The sequence below is a fragment of the Apium graveolens genome, chromosome 6 (assembly GCF_009905375.1).
Source record: "Apium graveolens cultivar Ventura chromosome 6, ASM990537v1, whole genome shotgun sequence".
Lineage (NCBI taxonomy): Eukaryota > Viridiplantae > Streptophyta > Magnoliopsida > Apiales > Apiaceae > Apium > Apium graveolens.
Window position 1 is genome coordinate 304,354,799 of NC_133652.1, and position 21,216 is coordinate 304,376,014.

The following is a 21,216-nucleotide window of genomic DNA, read 5'->3' on the forward strand; positions in this document are numbered from 1 at the left end:
AGTTTGGAAGTGGTTGGTTTCCTGTGAAAAAGGTAAATATTTTATAATTTTTTAACTTTATTTTGGAAGGTGAAAATAAATGTTTTAGGAAGATATTAACCAACCGACCAAACGACTTATAATAGTATAGTATAGATCGATCGATAGATAGATAGATAGATAGATAGATAGGTTAATATTATTTTTTTTAAAAAAATATTTTTTATTTTTTCTTGATTTGTTAATTATATTATTGTTATATTACAATTTGATTACTAACATTAATTTTGAAAGTGTTTGGTTTCCTATAAAAGAGGTAAAAAAGAAGTTGAGTGCAATTAGATATTAAGTTGGATGACAATTTATAGAGTTTGTAGTTATATTAGATACTTGATTTATTTATTTTAATAAAATTATAATTGTTTAAACTTTATTTTAGAAGGTGTTAGCATTTCTGTAACCAACCAACCAAACGAAACCATGTTTCGCTTATAATAGTATAATATAGATGATAAAAAGCACACGTGGCAGTATGGTCTTATGGTAAGATATTGTATAGTTGAATTAAATACCTTGAGTTCAATTCCCACAAAACACATTTTTTATATAAATATTAAAAATATGGGTAATTTTAGTCCTTTCAATGAGAGTTTTTAATCACATGAAATTATAGCCTTGTTCTTCTATTTAGGAATTACGGAATGTATTTCATACCATCAATAATATTTAAAAATAATTAAAATAAAATATGTAGTGTCTTGAACGAACTTAATAGCTAGTTATTCTTAATACCCTAAAAAAATATTTTTTTCTTTCGATAAACATAAAGTAAAGGTGTGTATTCCAAACGAGTAGTAGTTTTAAAGTTTCTAAAATTTGTTCCCAATTTTTTTTTCATAAAATGAGTTGTCATTTTCTTATTAGTTGTATTTTACTAATTTAAACATGTCATTTGTAATTTTGGTAACTATTTTGAATTTTTTCGTACCTTTAATTATCTGACAGAAGAAAAAATTAAACTAAATCAAACGTATGCAATATATCCCATTTAAAATAGGGTTTAGGAAGAATAAGATGACGCCCTATCCAAAAAAATAAGTAAGGACACTATTCGTGAACACCCCGACTTAATGCACGATAATATAAAGAGTGACAAATATTTACGAAAATGCACAAACAAAAAATAAAATTCCCTCCGTCCCAGTAGATAGTATAAGTAGGGGGTTTGACATAGAGGTTAAGAAAAAATGTAATTTAGTCGGAAAAAAAAGTAATAAAAATGGATTAAGTGGTTGGACCGATTATTATTTAATAAATATAAATTTATCTATTTTTCTTTCAAGTCTTGATGAAAAACTTCACTTCGACATTGCTTCATTCGAGCAACACACCACTTTCATATTTGTATTCATATGATCATGTCCCCAAGATGCCTTTTTGATTTTTGAGATGCCGCCTGTTCCCAAAAATAATGGGTCAAAAGTTGTATTTTTTTTAAAAAATACCTAAATCTAATTTTTTTTTATAAAAATAAGGTCATTTAAAAAAAAATTGTAAAAATACTTTTTTATTAACATATTTTTCATTTTTTTTACAAAAATACGATTTTTCGCAACTTGAATCAACTTTCAACGAGTTTCTACAAACTCATGTAATCTCAAATTCAACCAAAAAAACTCGATTCAACTAGTTGCGTATCTACTTGGTTTTGGTTGATTTTGATTAATTCCGTATTTTTGTAAAAAAAAACTAAAAAATGGTAAAATCGGATTTTTTTAAAAAAAAAATTAGTATTTTTGATAATTCTCTAAATCTTTCTATATACATTATAAATATAAAATTTACCAACATTTGATTTATATGGAAATTATACGTAACGATTTGTATAAAAATGTAGTAATAAGTATGCATATGTTTAGACACGTAAAGAATAAGTTGATGAAGTCATTAAACTGTGATTAAAGGAAGAAGAAGCCATAATTATCTCACAGAAAATTAATGAGAATTTACCAAAAATATTAATTTTTCTAATTTTTTTTGCGATTTTACTATCTTCTGTTTTTTTTACAAAAATACGGAATCAACCAAAATCAACCAGATATGCAACTATTTGAATAAAGTTTTTTTGGTTGATTTGAGATTGCATGTAGTTACGGAAACTCGTCAAAGGTTGCATGTTAATTACAGTTGCCAAAAAACCGTAGTTTTGCAATTTTTTTTAAAAAATAGTATTTTTTTTGTAAATTAAAAAGTATTTTTACATTTTTTTTAAAAAAAATGACAGTATTTTTGCAAAAATATTTCTAGACTTGGGTATATTCAAAAAAGCCCAAAATTAATTATGTTTAAATGAAACACCATATACTTGGCCCATCAAATAACCGTAAGCATTTTCTTCAACACAGCTGTGGGCCTGTTTGACTCATTTTCTTTTTCTGCTAATTTTTTTCTTTTTAAATTTAACTACTACTTAAAATTTATTTGCATCCCCGCATAACTATAAAATTTTCACTAACATTTTTAAATTGCAAAAATGTGGATTAATGATAATAAATAATCTGCTAAATTGCATTAAATACTATATAACTTCACATAAGTGTAGTTAGACATTTTTATAAAAAAATGATTTTTAAAAATAATTTACAAAATTATTCTTAGCACGCATTAAAATAGGTAAAAAAAAGGTAAACTGTGGGCTTGGTGTTGCAACTTGCAAGACACTTTGCATGAAGATTATTTTTCATGCACAATATAAAAAAATATAATTTAAATAATGTCTTATATGTGACTTAAAATATTAAAAAATATCACACATGACCTATTTGTGAGGCTATTTTACTGAAACCTATTTCACCTTTATTAATAAAAAATTATTGTTACATATCTTCCACCATTCATCTCTCTTCTCATCTTTATTACATTTAAAATATATTATCATTATAATAATAGAGCATACAAATAAGGATCGTTATTGGAGTTCATAAAAACTAACAATGTCATAAACAACCAATACACTATTGAACTTACTCTAAATAATCTATAATAAATTCACCAAATTTTTTAATAAATATTCAAGTTCTTAGCAACTTCAAAATTAAGTAGATTTATACTGTAATGTAATTTAAATTGAGGTCATTGTTCCATTGAAAAATATCTTTTAATATTTTTTTAATATTAAAAATATTTTTGATGTTAAAAAATAAGTTTTCAAATTTTAACACATTTATTATGGACAAAAAATTCAGCAAATAAATAGAAGCTAATTTTAAAAATAGCACTGAAGTAAGACAAACCAACTAATATAAAGCATCCTTTTGTGAAATTTTTTACCCTGTAAATCCAGAACAATAATTTTTTCACGTCAAGAGTCGGACTCTTATTTATAAAAAGGAGACAAGAACTCGAACGGATAAAAAACCAAAATACCCACCATTAGGGGGTCTGGTGTCCAAAATACCCACATGCGGAAAAACTGCCTAAAATACCGACTGAGTACGCATTTATATCATGCGCACCCTATTTTTAAAATTTGTTACAAATGATACGCATGTCAGACATGCGTATCAACTGCTACAGTAAACAGTGGATACGCATGTCTGACATGCGTATTCTTTGTTAATTTTTTTTTAAAAAAGAATACGCATGATAGAAATGCGTATTCAGTGGTTAAAAAGGGTGGTCCGCGCGCATCTGGGCATTTTGGGCACTTGAAGATGAAAAATGGTGTATTTTGGGCATTCTTTCAACTCGAACAACACTTCTTCGTTGATAATTACTAGTATTAGACTATTAGTGTCGTTAATATTTTTTTAATATTAAAAAATATATTTAATATTATTTATTTTTAAATGTTAACACATTTATTTTGCACAAAAAATTCAGCAAATAAATTAATAAAAGCTAATTTTAAAAATAGCACCGAAGCAAGACAAACCAACTAATATAAGGCGTTCTTTTTTGAAATTTTTTCACAAGAGTCGAACTTTTATTTGTATTAAAGGATAAAAAACTCGAACATTGCCCCTTTCATTTATAATTGGTATTAGTGTTGTTTATTGACCAAGGGTCCATTCTAATCGAATTAAAAAAACGGCTGGATTATTAAAATTCTATAGACTCAAGTGTGAAATCTACGCCAAAGTCTCCGGTTTTATTCTATTATTAATTTATTATTATTATCAAAAGATGATGAAAACAACTTGAAACCTCCATTTTCCTTTGAAAAATCAAAGCTTGGGGAATAATTATATAATATTTATTGATGTAAGGAAAATAAGCAACATAATTGAGTTGACAAGTTGACTTTGGACACCTCAATTTATTGTCTCACATGCCATGACGTGTATTATTAGAATCTACTCACTCCGTTCCGTCAATTGTTATCGTTTCTGGGAGAGTATCCGACACACATTTTAAAATGAATAAAAAGTACAGTTCTATAACTTTTTTAAAAAAAATTTCTTTTTCTGAATAAAAATAGAATGTTTAAATTTTTATTCAGAAAAATATTTTTTTTTAAAAAAAGTTAAAAAACTATACTTTCTCTCCATCTTAAAATACGTGCTGAACACTCTCCCAGAAACGATAACAATCGGGAAGGAAGAAGCGAGTATCTCATTTTCTAGATCTTAATCTTATCTTTTGCAGTTTGTACTGGGATTCCACCAGATTCCGAATCTTCAATAGTTACGCCGACTTCGAAACTCCACCCGCTCGACTCAAATAACAGTGGAGTTAAAATTTTTAAAATGAATAATTCTAAAATTTAGTGACAACTTTTTTTTCAGTGAGATCAAAATATTATTCTAAATATAAATTGAAGGTTAGTTGATTTAGTTGATCCCCTCACCAAATTTGGTGGTTGTTTATAGGAGGAATTTATAAACAATATCATAAACTAAAATACTCATACCCAAATTCATTTTTGCGGAAATATCGTAACGTTAAATAACATGTTTAAATGGTCTGTCAATTTAACTCACCTAACAATTTTTTATGGTTCTATATATTTATTTTTGTTAGAATAATATAAAATCATCAAAATGTCCATTCTCTAATACTTTAAGGTTTTCGGATTGAGCTGGGTACTCCACATGATATCAGAGTTTAGGCTCACCGGAGAAGTAAGGCTCAATCCCAGCCACCCAAAATTCTCACAATTTATTATGGATACTAAGGATAATTATTATCCCAAAGATGGGTGCCGGTGTTCCACTCTTCGACCCATAAATGGGTCCTCGAAAATTCTGAAAATAATCATTCTCTAACACTTTGAGGTTTTAGAGTAATATTTATTATGGATACTAAAAATAATTAATACCCCAAATATTGGTGCCGGTGTTCCACTCTTCGACCCATAAATGGGTCCTCGAAAATTCTGAAAATAATCATTCTCTAACACCTTGAGATTTTAGATCAATATTTTTCACTTAATTTTTGACAAAAAATGATTTAATTTATAAAATTTAAAATATCTAATAAATATTGAAAAATCCACACATCGTATGACTTAAAAATGTTAGTTATATTGATTTGACGGGAACATTTAAATTCAATTTAAATGTCACAATAAAATGACTAAGAGCATCTCCAACATTGGGTTGCCCTTAGTTAAAAGCTTCAAGTTCCGCCTTAATTTAGATGTGGGCAAACACGTAGCATAGGAGTATACGTATTCAAAAATTTATATATGTAATATATAAATATTTAATTTAATTTTTTCAAAATATGTAATCACATTTAATTATCAACTCCTATTAATTTATTTTATTAAAATTTAGTTGTATTGAAAATTTTATGTTCAAAATAAAAAAATATCATTTTTTTACACGTAGCTAACCATTATAGTAACACCGTTGGAGTACAATATCTTACACGTTAGATAAAATTTGCTGAATTTTAGCTAACCATTATTTTACAATAATTTTAACTAATCATTATAACTATCCCCTTGGAGATGCTCTAGGATCATTTTTAACCCAACTATAAATATGAATTTTAAAAATAATATAACTTTTACAGCATTGTGCCGTAAAAATAATACTCCTATCAAATAATGTAACGGGTCAGACATGCTCCAAGGTTCTCCTTACTACAAAACCTCGGACTTGCTGGGATTATTATTTTTTTTTTAAAAAAATAAGAATTAATTCAATAATGAAAAGACATACGGCATCTACAAGAACAATCGAGTCGAACAAACATAAAACAGATCATATCGCTGATTAATTTAGTCTTTATGAAAACACAATTAAGCGATTTATTAAAATTGATATATACACATGTATCGCCTTCATCAAAACCAGTTTGAGCTATCGATCATAATTGCAATCCCATATAAATCTTTATCACAGAATCAAACCTCTGAAAATTCGGCAGATCTAACGTCCTGGACATCGAATCACATCAAAACACACCAAAAAACACACCAAGCTCTCACAAGAAGAGAATAAACAAAACCCAAATAAATTGAGAACAAATCTCACCCAACAAAGATTTTATCAAACAAAGCTGTGATTATTATTATTTAGATTTTTCTGCCACTCTTCGTGTGATTGGCGTTTGTCCTGCAAGACATACCCATGCGGATACACGAAATTATTGTGAACATGTTCGTACACAATAAAAGCTCTAATAAATATGTTCTTTCTTTATTTGTTCAATTTAACATAGTAAAAAATATTAATTTTTTTTAAAACCAGTAAAAAATATTTTAGTTAAAACTCGATTAAATAATATCAGATAAAGTAATAATCTTTTTTAAGTAATAAACTTTGTTTGTCCCAAGTAATATATAAAGTAATATTCTCGCTAAAAATATAAGATAATAAAAATTAGAAATTATTAAGGACCCAAGTAATATATGAAGTAATAATTTCAGAATATATATATATATAATGTATATGAGTTAAAAAATTAATTTTTCTAAAATAGAAATTTATAGTAGCTTGTTTTTTCTCCATCAAAATCTAAATTAACTTCATCCTTTATTTTATATAAATTCATAAATAACTCTTCGGATATTTTGCTGGTGTTATAACATGTAATTGTTTAAAGTGTTGATTACTAGGCTTCCTGTGATGACATCCTTGGAATTCCGTTCAGCGATTCCTTGGTGTTCATTACTGACTCGATGATTTTTCATCCGATCTAATAACCACATCATTATAGTTTGGATAATTTAGGAGCTACTCAACATACGTCACATTTTTGTCGTAAATTACTAAATTAGAGATAGTTTTATTTAATATTTCGATACCTTTATTTATTTCTCTAAATTCTTGTTAGACGTAAAAAAACAAATTCAGTAAAATAATATTATATTACTTTATTGATAAAATAATATATTGATAAAGTAATAAATTCAGTAAAGTAATATTTTTTCTCGGTCGGAAGGGTATTACTTTAAAAAGGTTTAACAATATTTTAATATAATATAAAATTGTGTACTCATAAGCATGATTATAAATTTCAAAAATTGGAGCTAATTTCTTGAACTAATGATTTGTAATTTATTGGGTCATTTATGAAAAATCAAATTGTTTTAATAAATTTTAAGTAATTTATTTTCGATTTTTGAAAAATTAACTCATATTTATGTCTGTGCTGTTAACTCATAAATCATTCATCTCCAGTGCATCACACTATACACTATTTTGGCGGGAAATTTACACCAAAATAGCGTAAAAATTACACTATTTGTAATTTCAACTCCAACCTATAAACACTAAATCTTACACATACATGTTATTTTATTGTTAGAATACAAAATAAAGTATAAAAGTAATAAAGTTAGTAGAATACAAATATAACAACTTTATTTCATGCAAAGAGTAAAGAGTAATGTTGCAATTAATAAAAATTCTAAAAAATGGTGTAATAGTAAATTTGGGTAATTTTTGGTGCAACATTAAAATATGTAAGATTTAGAATTGAGTTGAAGAAAAAGTCTATATTAAAATGGTGTAAAAATAAGTTATGTTAAAGATGGTCTAATAAATGTTACTGTATTTTTGCGTCAGGCATGTGTAATGATTCAACTGAACATCACGTTAATACTCCCTCCGTGCCTAAAAACGTTTCCTATTTGTGTTTGACACGTTTGCCAATGCACACTTTTGATTGTTAATATCTTTAATTTCGTATTAGTATTAAATATAAAAATTTCATTGTATTAAAGTACTCATAAATCCGAATTCAACAAGATCACCTATGACTATATTTGATTTTATGAATTAGATGTGAATTAATAGTCAATCGCCGAATATAAACAGTGTTAGAAGTCAAAATAGGAAATGTAAAAAGGGACGGAGGGAGTAACATGTAATCGCCACTAATTCGGACTTCTTTATCAGAAAATCCAGCAATCATTTTACATAAATATTCAATATCAACCACCACACTTGCCATCTTGGCTTGTAATCGATGATCTTTCCCTTTCCGCTGGCTCAAACAAATAAATAGAGTCATTCGTAAACATAATTTGAGATTAACTTATTTAAATGATTTCAATTTTCTTAAACGAATTGATCTTAAAAATGAAAATAAACTCAAATGAGTCAGCGAGTCCAACCAAATTTTTTATCTGTTTGGCTCGAACTCGACTCATACATAATATTTATTCTTATTCTCGTTAACCATGACCGAAATCACATAATTCAAATTAACGTTTATAAGTTATAAGTTATAAGGTAACTTATATTTACTGTTATTCAAGTACAAAACCTTGAGTTATGTCAAGTCATATTCGATCTTGTATACCTGATAATTATACTGGTAAACCTTTTATAAGCAAATACTTTTGATATCGATTTTTTTTAATTTATTTTTCACTTTACTTGTACTGATCAAAAGTTAGCCGACACTAGAATATGATTTTATTTAGAAAATAAAGACAGATAATAAGAACAAAATATCCTCTACAGCACTCCTTACGGCTAGTCAACTTTAGGCTTCACAAAGTCAGATTACAAGTTACAACCCATGCACAGTAATATTAGACTAATTAAGCTCTCTAAATCATCAACACAAGTGTCTAGTGTACCATGTATAAGAACCCTACTACATTCATAACTTAGCAGACTAACAACCCAACCATCTTTCAAGCATGGGAACCTTAGAACCTCACCCACAATATTCGACTACAACGGTTGACTCGGAGCAAAACAGAAAGCACGAAGACGACGACGATGTTTCCCCAGTCGAGGAGGTTCGACTAACTGTTCTGAATACCGATGATCCAACACTACCAGTATGGACATTTCGGATGTGGTTCCTAGGACTACTATCTTGCTGTCTACTTTCGTTTCTTAACCAGTTCTTCGCGTACCGGACAGAACCACTAGTTATAACTCAGATTACTGTCCAAGTAGCTACACTTCCCATTGGCCATTTCATGGCTGCAATTTTACCTGAAACAAAGTTCAGGATACTGGGGTTCGGGTCGAGATCGTTTTCGCTCAACCCTGGTCCGTTTAATATCAAGGAACATGTCCTGATTTCGGTGTTTGCTAATGCTGGAGCTGCTTTTGGAAGCGGCTCTGCTTATGCTGTTGGCATTATCACCATCATCAAAGCATTTTATTTTCGCAGCATATCTTTTGTAGCTGGATGGTTGCTTATTATCACTACCCAGGTAAACACAAAGTGTAGAATTTACCAACATACATGTGCATCATATACACTTACATCCACACAAAAACAAAATTTACGCAAAATGGTAGACAGTGACGGAACCGGAATGGACCTGACTCAATTTCAAGTCCCTTTGAACCGAAATTTTTTAGCGAAATTTTGATCTTAAATCTCATTTAGTCCTTAAAAATCTGTATAAAATTTTGATTTGAGCTCCTGGTTCCGCTATATGCAGGTTCTAGGATACGGGTGGGCGGGGCTACTACGGAGTTATGTGGTAGAGCCGGCACAAATGTGGTGGCCAAGCACTCTTGTTCAGGTCTCACTTTTCCGGTGAGTTACTAATTTACTTATTTCATAGTGAAAGTTGCTTTTTGATTTTTGCTTTTATCATCTCATAATTTTTATGTTTCTTAGTCCACAAAGTTTCTAAATCTTGATGATTGCTATACATTTCTTCTTTTCTAATTTGATTGATTGCTACACTTGTATCTAAGCATTATTAAGTTTAGGGGGTTCTTTAAAGAAATATTCCATGAAGTTATATCTAAATGATTTGATTTATATATAACTTGGAATGTAAAAATAAAACCCAGAAAATTGATTGATTATAACTGATGAATACTACAAACAACCTAATATTAATGTTTGTCATAATTAGGCAGTTGTACTAGCCAAGTCTTTTTCTAATTAATAGATACCTCTACAAATTGCTTATATAGCTAGAGTTTTTTTAATAATCAAACACACTCACTCATTCGTCTTGTTGATTTGATAAATTCGAATCTTGACCTTCGTAAAGAAGACGTCTCTTCATCTTGTTAATTTGATAAAATTTGAAACTTGACATTACGTAAAGAAGACGACCAAGAGATCATCATAATAACCGGAAATGTTAATAATCAGAGAGTATATATGAATTTGAATAAAATGGTGAAATTTTCAAAAAAAAAAGAACAAATAATATAATAAAAAATGAATGTTTACAGTCGTCTTTGGGAAAATTCTAATAATAATATACAACCACACAAAGATTCACTTTCACACAAGAAATATATTATTAGTATAACCATGAAAGTCACATGCAGGTCTAATAAAAATAAGCCTTTTTCTTTTAAAATAGTGACATCTTTACAGCTAACAAAACAACTTGATGTAGGCATCTTTTTCTGCAATTTTGAATCAGAGTTTGGTCAAGTTGTGATAGCCATTAGCCAATACTACTATAGAATATGGACTGTGGTCCAAATGAATAGATTTTGAATCTTATGAGCTCAGCAATAATGGATTCATGTCCCCCTCCCCAAAATAAAATTAAGAACTCTGCATACAATTCTCGATAAATTAATAACCTCGATAAGTTAATATCCCGGAAGCGGTAAATATAGTGTACTTTTATTCTCGATAAAGTTTTGAAGTAGGGTTATAATGGTTCTTTATAGATGTTTCATTTGCCATTAGTCACATGCCTTAAAGAACCAAGATAAGGCAAATTCTATAACAAAGAAGACAGCAAATCCTTGTATATCTGCCATGTATTTACCCAACATACACTAGACAGCAGTGTCATTATACATATTTTTTCACTTGACATTTCTGAAAAAAGATGCCACTATTTGTTGTTTAAAAAAAATTAATAGCACAACATACTGTTAGAGTAATACAGAGTAAACAATAACTGCTAAATAAATGTATACTATAATGCAAAATGCAAAATCCTCCAGATGGTGAATAGAAGATGACAAAATTCAAAAGCTTAAAGATGTACCTCATTTGACAAAAGAAGGGTAAGGGTAAAGAGAGCTGCATTTGTCTAGGTGCCAGACTGCCAGTGTGAACAAAATGTAGGATTTGCCTTCAACCTGATAGATGATTATGCATAATATCAGTAACTTGTAGTAAAACAGGCAAACATGCAAGAGTTTAGGCTTTTGAGGAAATCTCCAAACCAATATGTGCATTAAACAAGCCAGTGCACAATGTTTAAGCTTCCTTACAATCCTTTTTTTGCCAGGAGCTTCCTTACAATCTTAACATGACAAAGGTGAGAGATTACAGTTACTATTTACCAGCCAACTCAAACTTGTAGAATAACAATGAACCAAATTTTAAATGTTAACATACATCTTCAAAAGGAATTTACGTCTTAATACCTTGTAGAACGAATACTTAAGATTAACATATAGGTCCTAGCTTTATCACAGGAACAATGTATATACTCTATTTGATAGGAAGCAGCAATTACCTCATAATATCTGTTATCGTTTTTGACATGCAAGAAATGGCAGACTGATTTTGAAGTTCAATTTTAGGAATAACCAAAAAAAGTGTTTTCATCACTCTATCCTTTGCAAAACTTAATTTTTGTTATACCTCAAGTCATCTAGTGTCTTATTCGAAGTATGGCGTTCATACTTGACTAGCACAGAAGTATATTTATCTCAATAATGATGCAGGGCTTTGCATGAAAAGGATGAAGAACGCATGTCAAGGGCAAAATTCTTCCTTATTGCATTAGTTTGCAGCTTTTCCTGGTACTTAATCCCAGGATATCTTTTCTCAACTCTCTCAACCATCTCGTGGATGTGCTGGGCATTCTCTGGATCCGTCACTGCTCAGCAAATCGGATCTGGGATGAGAGGCCTTGGACTTGGTTCTGTAACACTAGATTGGTCCGTGGTGGCCTCCTTCTTGTTCAGCCCCCTCATAAGCCCTTTTTTTGCAATTGTTAATGTCTTTTTGGGGTATTTTCTGATAATTTACATTTTCATGCCGATGGCATACTGGGGGTTAAATGTATACAGTGCTAAAAACTTCCCGATCTTCTCCTCGCACTTGTTTACACATGATGGTCAGAAGTATAACATATCAGATATTGTTAACAACAAATTTCAGTTGGACATTCCGCACTATGAAGAGCAAGGACGGATACATCTAAGCATGTTTTTTGCACTCACTTACGGTTTTGGTTTTGCTACTATTGCAGCCACTCTAACACATGTTGGCTTCTTCCACGGAAGGTATCTCTTTTATAACTGTGTACACTTGTAGTTTCTTAAACATGCATAAGCCTCATTCAATTATAATATTTTTCCTCTCTGAAATTCCATTATTATTTGATAACACATACAGCTGCCTTTCTGCCTGATTAACTGATATTATTTTGCACACGAATTTTAAGTATAAACGCATAAGCGACGATTACCTAAAATACCGTGGAGCAAATCATCATTTAGAACATTACTTGATACCGAATTAACAAAGTGATGCTGCTCAATTTTCACAATACATACAACACATGAAAATTTACTTAATGAGTTATGAAAATAAGAACACATTTTGTACAATTATATGCAGGGAAATCTATGATCGCTTTCGGGCTTCATACAAGGGTAAGGATGATATCCATACAAGAATGATGAGGAGATACAAGGACATACCTTCCTGGTGGTTTTATCTGTTGCTTGTAGTAACAGTGGCAGTCTCACTTGTATTATGCATCTTCTTGAACGATCAAGTGCAGATGCCATGGTGGGGCCTCCTTTTTGCTTGTGTCATAGCCTTCATCTTCACCCTTCCCATCAGCATTATAACTGCAACTACCAATCAGGTTATTGAGCAGAAAGTTCTTTCATACGTATACCACTACACAACATTATTCATGGAACCAGATGCACAACCAAGTTCATATAATAACACTATTTTTGCTATTCTTATTATGCATTCAATGCCTTAAGAACATCTAAAAATCTGCATAATACATCATAAGTTAATTCACATGAGTATATCAAATAAATTCCTGCATTACATTTATATAGGCATAATACAGATCAGATAACTGCTCAAGATTGACTTTGCATATGGTTTGTAAATTGAGCATCTGAAGTAGCTTTACTCGTCCAATTATATGTAATTTTCTGTTGATCACATGCAGACACCAGGGTTAAATATAATCACGGAGTACATTATGGGAATTATCTTACCAGGGAGACCAATAGCTAATGTGTGCTTTAAAACCTATGGCTACATGAGCATGGCACAGGCTGTCTCCTTTCTAAGTGATTTTAAACTAGGACATTACATGAAGATCCCTCCTAGATCAATGTTCTTAGTTCAGGTAAACAATAATCTGCAAACATTTTACTTATTTGCCGCCATTTACACTTCACTCTTGATTTGAAAAATCTGATATATTTTATATACTTTTGTCCAATCAAGTTCATAGGAACTATCATTGCCGGAACTATTAATCTCTCAGTAGCATGGTGGCTGCTAGAGAGTATAGAGAACATATGTCAAGATGATCTACTTCCAGCAGATAGTCCTTGGACCTGTCCTGGTGATCGGGTATTTTTCGATGCATCAGTTATATGGGGTTTGGTGGGTCCAAAAAGGATTTTCGGATCTCAAGGAAACTATAGTTCCATGAACTGGTTCTTCCTTGGAGGTGCATTGGGACCAATTGTGGTCTGGCTATTCCACAAGGCATTTCCAAAACAATCATGGATTCCTTTGATTAATTTACCAGTACTTCTGGGAGCAACAGGGGCAATGCCACCAGCAACACCCTTAAATTATAATGCATGGATCATTGTTGGTACCATTTTCAACTTTTTTGTCTTCCGTTACCGGAAACAATGGTGGCAAAGATACAATTATATCCTCTCAGCTGCACTAGATGCTGGGGTGGCTTTCATGGCAGTGCTCTTATATTTTTCCCTGAGCATGGAGGACATCGGACTGGATTGGTGGGGTACAAATGGTGAACACTGCGAATTGGCAACATGCCCAACAGCCAAAGGCATCAACGTTTCTGGGTGCCCATTAAACTAGATAGACTAGTGTTGGTAAATATCATGCATATTATTCAGTTAATGAATTCAACAAGATGGACTTGGTGCATTGCACGCCTTGTAGACAGTATACAGGAACAAAACTATTACAAGTTATTTGACATTGCTTCTTTAGATTCAAGATGCAATGAGCAGCCAGTTAGCCACTGATGTCTGCCATATGATTATTCACATGTCCACATATAGACTGTTTTAGCCAAAACATGATACTTAAGGGTGTTTAGAATTAATCACAGTAGTAGCCAAATTATTATAATATGAAAAGAAGCAGTTGTGGTTTTTCTACTATTGTCTTCATCTGATCCTGTTTCTCTTCCAAGGAAAATAACTAGATGTGAAAGTTGAGCATATTTATTTTATTATTTTATAAAAAAAGGGAATAATCACAATACTTACTGCTACATTGTCAAGCAGAGCTAAAGCATAATACTCGTAGATCTATAGAAAGCCAAGAAAGTGTGCACGACAAGGAACAAGATGTTTGTAAATCTGTCAAGGCATGTTTATCTGCAATTATCTGACTATCTGGAATGTAGATAAAAGATTATAGCTAAACAGTGAGACTATAATCACCGGTCTGAGCTTATACATTTGAGTAACACCATTTGTTGAAAAAAACAAAAGTGTAACCAGCATGATTTTATAAGAATATTCATAGAAATGTTTCTATTCAGGACATTTCACCCCTTACATTTCAGAAATATATGTTGTAAATGTTGTTAAATACTGTCAAGAAAGACAGATATAAATAAAAAAGTATGTAAAAAAGAAAGACATCGTTGTACTATACCTTGGCATCTTTAAGATGTACTCACTGATAACCACTGGTTGTACTCATCCATTCGAATAATGAAGGAGCTCGAGCATGGGGAACCTCCACCACCATATGCCTTATTTATTAAGATGTAGAGAAAGAGAACTGATTCAGTAAGTTATCCTTACCTATCGTCGATATGAAATTTAAAACAAACCGACTCCATAGTATAGCGCTGCACACCTTTGCAACTTCAGATGTATCAGTAGCCTTATCCGTACTCCTCAAGCACATCTTTAGATTTTTCCCTTGCATGTATATAACAGCTCCTATAGGCCTGATGTAATCACTCTTTTAATCAATTTGTTTTTTTTGAATAGGTTAGCTCATAATCTTCAGTTCCAAAACTAGATTAACTTGGCAAGGTTGAATAACATTGAGGATTTTTCAAGAAAAAAAACTAGGTTATTTAAACACTGTAGAAGACAAAATACAAGGCACTAGGTGACATACCCTCTATACTCCCAGCATGATGTTAACCAATTTAACCATACTGTCACAAACTTTTGGCTGACCTACTTAGCATCCCTCAAAGCTTCAACTCTCAGTCGTCACCCTTTCTCCAACCAGGCCCAGCTAACTCAAGACTAACGTGTAACAGACAGTAAGACCCAGTAGTTCCTAATTAAACAACATAACCCTAAAATCACCTAATTCACCAGACCCTCCTTGGTACATCTATTTAAGGTAGTTTGAGCCTTGTTTTCTGTGATCTGATGCTTTCGAAGTCTGCCTTTTAAACTTATTTTGATGGTCATATGGCCATAGCCCTTGTGCAGGTAAGTCTGTGGCTGAGTTGGCTAATATCTATAGCTTTATTTCACACAGTTATTGATGAGGACAGGTTTACCAAAAAATGATTTATAAATAAAAGTGATGATAAAGATAGAATTATATTGATTCAACAGCAAAAGAATTACTACCCCAAGTGCTTTCCAGCCATGGAAGGTAGAAAAGTTATATGTCCCCAACCATACACAAGAGACTTAAATGGATAATTTAATATCTCAATAACTAAGTCTTAATTTGTGGTGATTATATATATATATAGGGAATACAAATCCTAATAACATAAATCAATTTACTAACGTAGGCCAAACACAAGTGGGATTATTGAAAATAACCTACTGCATATTTGATAAACTACTAGCCCCATATATAAAACACACACATAACACACTAATTTCAGTAGAATAAATATGATTAACTATGTGATACTAAATAGTAAACATAAAATTCCTTTAAATTGTCACATTCGTTCCTCAGCAGGTATTAGGTCTTTAATAATTCAATGGTGAACATTTTTATTGTATTGATCATAGATGGTATTACGGAGTCCTTCATATGCAACAAAAGGTCCACTTTTCCATTAAAGTAATTACCTTAATCCAGCTGCAGAACTTCTTATGCTAAGTTCTTTGCCAATTTCATCACTTAAACTGGGATTTCTATCTGCCCGAACTCCCTAGAACAAAAGCAAATAGATAAAGATTTCTGCACACATTTCAAATTAAAAAAATAAAATTATGTTAAAGGATTTCAAATATGGTTGTATTACATTGGAAACAGCATATGGCATATGCTTCACTAAGCATGAATATTTATATTTATAATCTACTTCTACAAAAACAGGTTATCGAGGTAATCATAGGCATACAGACAGAGGTACCTAGTGTGCACATATCCCGCAAATTAATATGGTCTAATAAAGGTCAAATGCACAGTCTTACTCATACAACTATTTTCATATATACATCAATAGCATCGAGATTAATGCTTACAAAAAAACTTACCAGACAGTTCCCGTAAAATCCTCTACCTAACCGAACTTTGAATACCCTATCCAGCAACTTTTTTGCTTCCTCTTGTCGAGTAAGAATTTGAGAATTCCCCTTGCTAATCAAATCTATGGTGCATATTTTGGGTAACTGTTCAGAAGAAAATATGGACCAACTTTAAGACTATATTGTACTCTTCACACGAACCTTACTAAACAACAAAATATTTAACATTTCAGGTAGAAGTCAAAAAGAAGATATAAACTCTTAAATTTAAAAAATCAGAAATATCACCATCATGGTAAAATATGGAAAAAACGCTTATAGATCATACACCACACATTCATAACTTAAGAACATGGTTTGACACCTCTTAAACAGCCACTTGTGGATTTTTAAATTAATAAGTCTCATTTGCAAGAAAGGTACACGATATATGAAAGGAGATCGTACAGAATAATATCAGTTTGATGTGATTCCAGAAGATTGTCAATGTATTCAGCAAACCTGTTTGTACATATGTGGATTAGTGATGCAGTTTAAATGTGAACGACACTCGCTAAGGCCAATATGAAATGCCTTAATATCTGCCAATGTCCCTCTGCGGAGGTCTAAATCCTCTATATACTTGAGAACCTTTTCCACACGATCTTGTTCCTTCCCGTTCAGTAGATTTATAATTTCAGCCTGAATAAAAGAACACTTTCATTACACTTCTACTATTGCAACAAAAATACCAAAGTAGATATCGTGAAACTTAGTGGCTGTATTAAGGAAGAAAATTTTCGCACAACTTAGAGTACTTGTTCACCTTTGATCTGGAGGACACTATATAGAAGTTGGTATGGGGCTTAGGTCCTTCACTTGTCTGTCAGAGATGAGTGCATCTTCCCTAACATAGGCACTGCTATCTTTTCTGTTACTTTTTTTTGGTAAGATGATACTAATTATCTCTTTATTAAGTTAAACTTAATTGTTAGACATTCTTCATTCACATCTCTTCAGATCCAGGTCCTAAAACCAACAAACCATCTCTTTTATTAGAAAAAATTTGATACACATTAGCCATATATTCTAAGACTTTTTTTTACTAGCTAAAAACACTCACACACCCACCTTGTCCTGGACAAGGTTCGAACCCTCAACATTTCGTAAAGAGAGCATGGGGAATACTGTTACACCAAGAGGTGTTAGACTGTTAAGTGTATATTTTGAATTTCTCAGGGTACACCATGGCATACACTCAGGACCAAGTGCCCCCAGCCCTGGTAGTATACCTGCAAATTATCAGTACTAGCTTTTCACAGTCACAGCTAATTTCATATACGTAATAGATTGGACAGATTTAACATTAAAACTTAAATAGAAAAGACAAAACCATGAAGGCATTGTGTTGAAATTCAAACTTCAAACTTGTGTTAGGCGCAAGTCAACAAAAACAGAGCTAAAATAATTCCACAGAAACAAAGAAACTGGTCTAGTGAATGACAGATATCGAGCTTTATTTATTTGTAATTCCAGGATCCAGATAGAAGTCAGTTATTTGAGACTAAATTTTTATACAAGAATTTAAATTTTAAAAGAAAAATTGAACAAGAAAACAAAAACCCTGAAACTTACATCATTAGATCTCATCTCTAGTAGTTGAGCAGAGAAATACTCATAAGCCATGGTAGAGCTGCTCCTCTCAGTGTCCACATGAAACATAAGTTTTTGACTACAGTATTCTGGAACATTAATCTTGGAGACCACGGATTTTCTATGTTCAAATGCTATCACCCTAATCAATCCAAAAAAAAAAACGAATGAATTAAAAAAACCATCAACTTAATAGCAGACTCTCTACAATGTTTTTTCTGTATATTTTTATAACAAAAAACAAAAAGAAAGCTACATATATGCTTACTGGCACATTGTTTTCCGCGAAAGCTCTGCAGCAAACCCTTTTGGTCCAAGAAAATCAAGAAGATAACACGTCTTAAGCCCATCAATGCATACATCTTCAACCCTATACCATTCACGTAAAACAAGTCAGTACCCAAGAAAGATTTACATACCTAGACGTTGCACCCTTCAATATTTCCTTTTATACCCAGCAATTCTACGTGTTCCGCATATCATTGCCAAATCAAAATAAACTACAAATCGAGTTCCAAATAAATAGCTAAAATGCCCAAAATCACAATTACAATCCAAACGGAATAATGCATAGCTTTATCCCTTTACGCATACAAATACGACACACACAAACACTATTGCAATATCATACAAACGTGCATCAACATAAAGCATTTATATCTCCCTATACATTCACACACATTTTAGCAGAACACTTATTTTTACTCCCATCTCTCTCGTAATCCTGGTTCCTCCACATTACACATAAATAAATAAAACATACTGCAACGAATGTCGAAATGTACCCAAGAGGTTCAACCAAATAAATAAATAAAACATAATGCAACTAATATCGAAATGTAAAGAAGAGCTGCGACCCAATAAATAAACATAACATAATGCGACGAATATCACAAATGTAACTACGATGTTCAACTGAATACATAAATAGTACATAATGCAATGAATATCGAAATGTACCTAAGATTTTCAAACGAATAATAAATAAAACATAATGCAACGAATATCGCAAATGTAACTAAGAGGTTCAACCTAATAAATAAATAGTACATAATGCAACGAATATCGAAATGTACCTAAGAGGTTCAAACGAATAAATATACAGTACATAATGCGACGAATATCGCAAATGTACCTAAGAAGTTCAACCGAATAAATAAATAAAACATAACGCAACGAATATCGAAATGTACCTAAGAGGCTCCACCGACGAAAACGGAAGAATGAGGCAGGGAATACTCAGGTGGTCGTGAAACAGCTTCGCAAAGAGAGCAGAGTAAGCGCCAGAAAAAGAAGGGTAGTTATAAAGCACAACGTTTTCGACTTTATTTTCAGAGGCTTTAGCCAAGGCTTCCAGTGCGGCATTTGATCGAAAACCTTGCGTGCATACAAATATTGGACATGCAGAAGCTTTAGCTGCTCTACATTTTAAGATGAGTTGTAATAGTTTCATTTCGAGGAGATAAAATTTAGACAAGATTATTCGACAAAAGTTGACCGAATTTATACTGATCTTCCTGACAGATTTCTGGCACTACTTTCTTCGGTATTAGAATAGTCAAAGTCGATTTCTATTGAAAAATGACTAAAATAATTTTTAGAGGTCTTTTCTGTTGGAATATTTGAATAAAAAATTAAAGTACTTTTTATTATTTTGATTTTGTAACTCGTAAAATTGATTTTGTAACTCCCTAATAATGACATAATATTGATTTTAGGCAGAAATTTCAAAATAAATTAATGGAGAATAAATAATTTACACAAGTATATTTTATTTTGTTCAATGATATTATCTTATTAAACTACTAATTGTATCCTACGTAACAAATTGATCAGTTAACTTAAAAACAAAGAAAAGTAGAGTTATAATACAGACTCGATAACTAAGACAATACAATAGCAGTTTAACAAAGTGTATAAAAGGTAATCATGTCTATATATAATTTTAAATCTAAGGAATGCACAATAAGAACAAAACATTATATAAATAGAGAATCAATTAAACAAAGAAATGATGAGTTAGAGAACAAACGTTCATGATTGTGGACGAGTTACTGGTTTACCATTAAAATTGGGTTATGGTTGATCCTTCATCAATCATCTATATATAGATTACATCTATATATAGATTAAAGTTCATAGAACCTATGATGTTTTTGTTAATTGTTTGGGTTTATGATGATAAGATCTTTCAACAACAGAATGCAGATAAACAGAATGGAATAATGCAACAAGACTGATTCAACATTGTTTATCAGATTGCAACAGCTTTTTCAAGAGTTTATCCCGCAGGCTTAGTATTAGGTTGTTAGGGTTTGTGTAAATCTTCTTTATCTGGATAAAACTTATCTCAAACAAACCCATTCTATCTTATAAACTAAGTTTGAATCTTTGAAGACTTATCTTTTACTTAGTTTATCTTTTTCAAATAACAAACATATTAGTTTCTCAAGTTTCATTCAAATATTTTCAAACAAACTTGCTTTCAAATCTTATCTATCTTATCCTTTGTTTGAAAATA

The 21,216-nt window shown here is 31.2% G+C and overlaps 2 protein-coding genes across 3 annotated transcripts; one reads left to right on the plus strand and one right to left on the minus strand.

Annotated features, from left to right (window-relative positions):
- The first annotated feature begins 8,935 nt into the window (after window positions 1-8,935).
- Window positions 8,936-14,579, plus strand: LOC141668686 (oligopeptide transporter 4-like). The gene is made up of 6 exons (XM_074475671.1): window positions 8,936-9,613; window positions 9,848-9,945; window positions 12,069-12,632; window positions 12,970-13,222; window positions 13,547-13,729; window positions 13,831-14,579. Exons 1-6 carry the CDS (start codon window positions 9,086-9,088, stop codon window positions 14,443-14,445), a joined length of 2,241 nt encoding a protein of 746 aa, XP_074331772.1. The 5' UTR covers window positions 8,936-9,085; the 3' UTR covers window positions 14,446-14,579.
- LOC141668687 (uncharacterized) lies at window positions 13,069-20,257 on the minus strand. 2 transcript variants are annotated; one of them, XM_074475672.1, is made up of 9 exons: window positions 19,889-20,257; window positions 18,964-19,065; window positions 18,678-18,837; window positions 17,565-17,744; window positions 17,073-17,207; window positions 16,662-16,744; window positions 15,463-15,556; window positions 15,256-15,355; window positions 13,069-13,205 (listed from the first exon to the last, which is right to left on the minus strand). In XM_074475672.1, the coding sequence occupies exons 1-8, from the start codon at window positions 20,146-20,148 to the stop codon at window positions 15,266-15,268; spliced, it is 1,104 nt and encodes a 367-aa protein (XP_074331773.1). In that variant the 5' UTR covers window positions 20,149-20,257; the 3' UTR covers window positions 13,069-13,205; window positions 15,256-15,265. The 2 variants fall into 2 exon arrangements, 1 of the variants encoding a protein (XP_074331773.1); XR_012553146.1 differs by lacking the exons at window positions 13,069-13,205; window positions 15,256-15,355 and having other exon boundaries at window positions 15,465-15,556; window positions 16,662-16,773.
- Window positions 20,258-21,216: the final 959 nt, after the last annotated feature.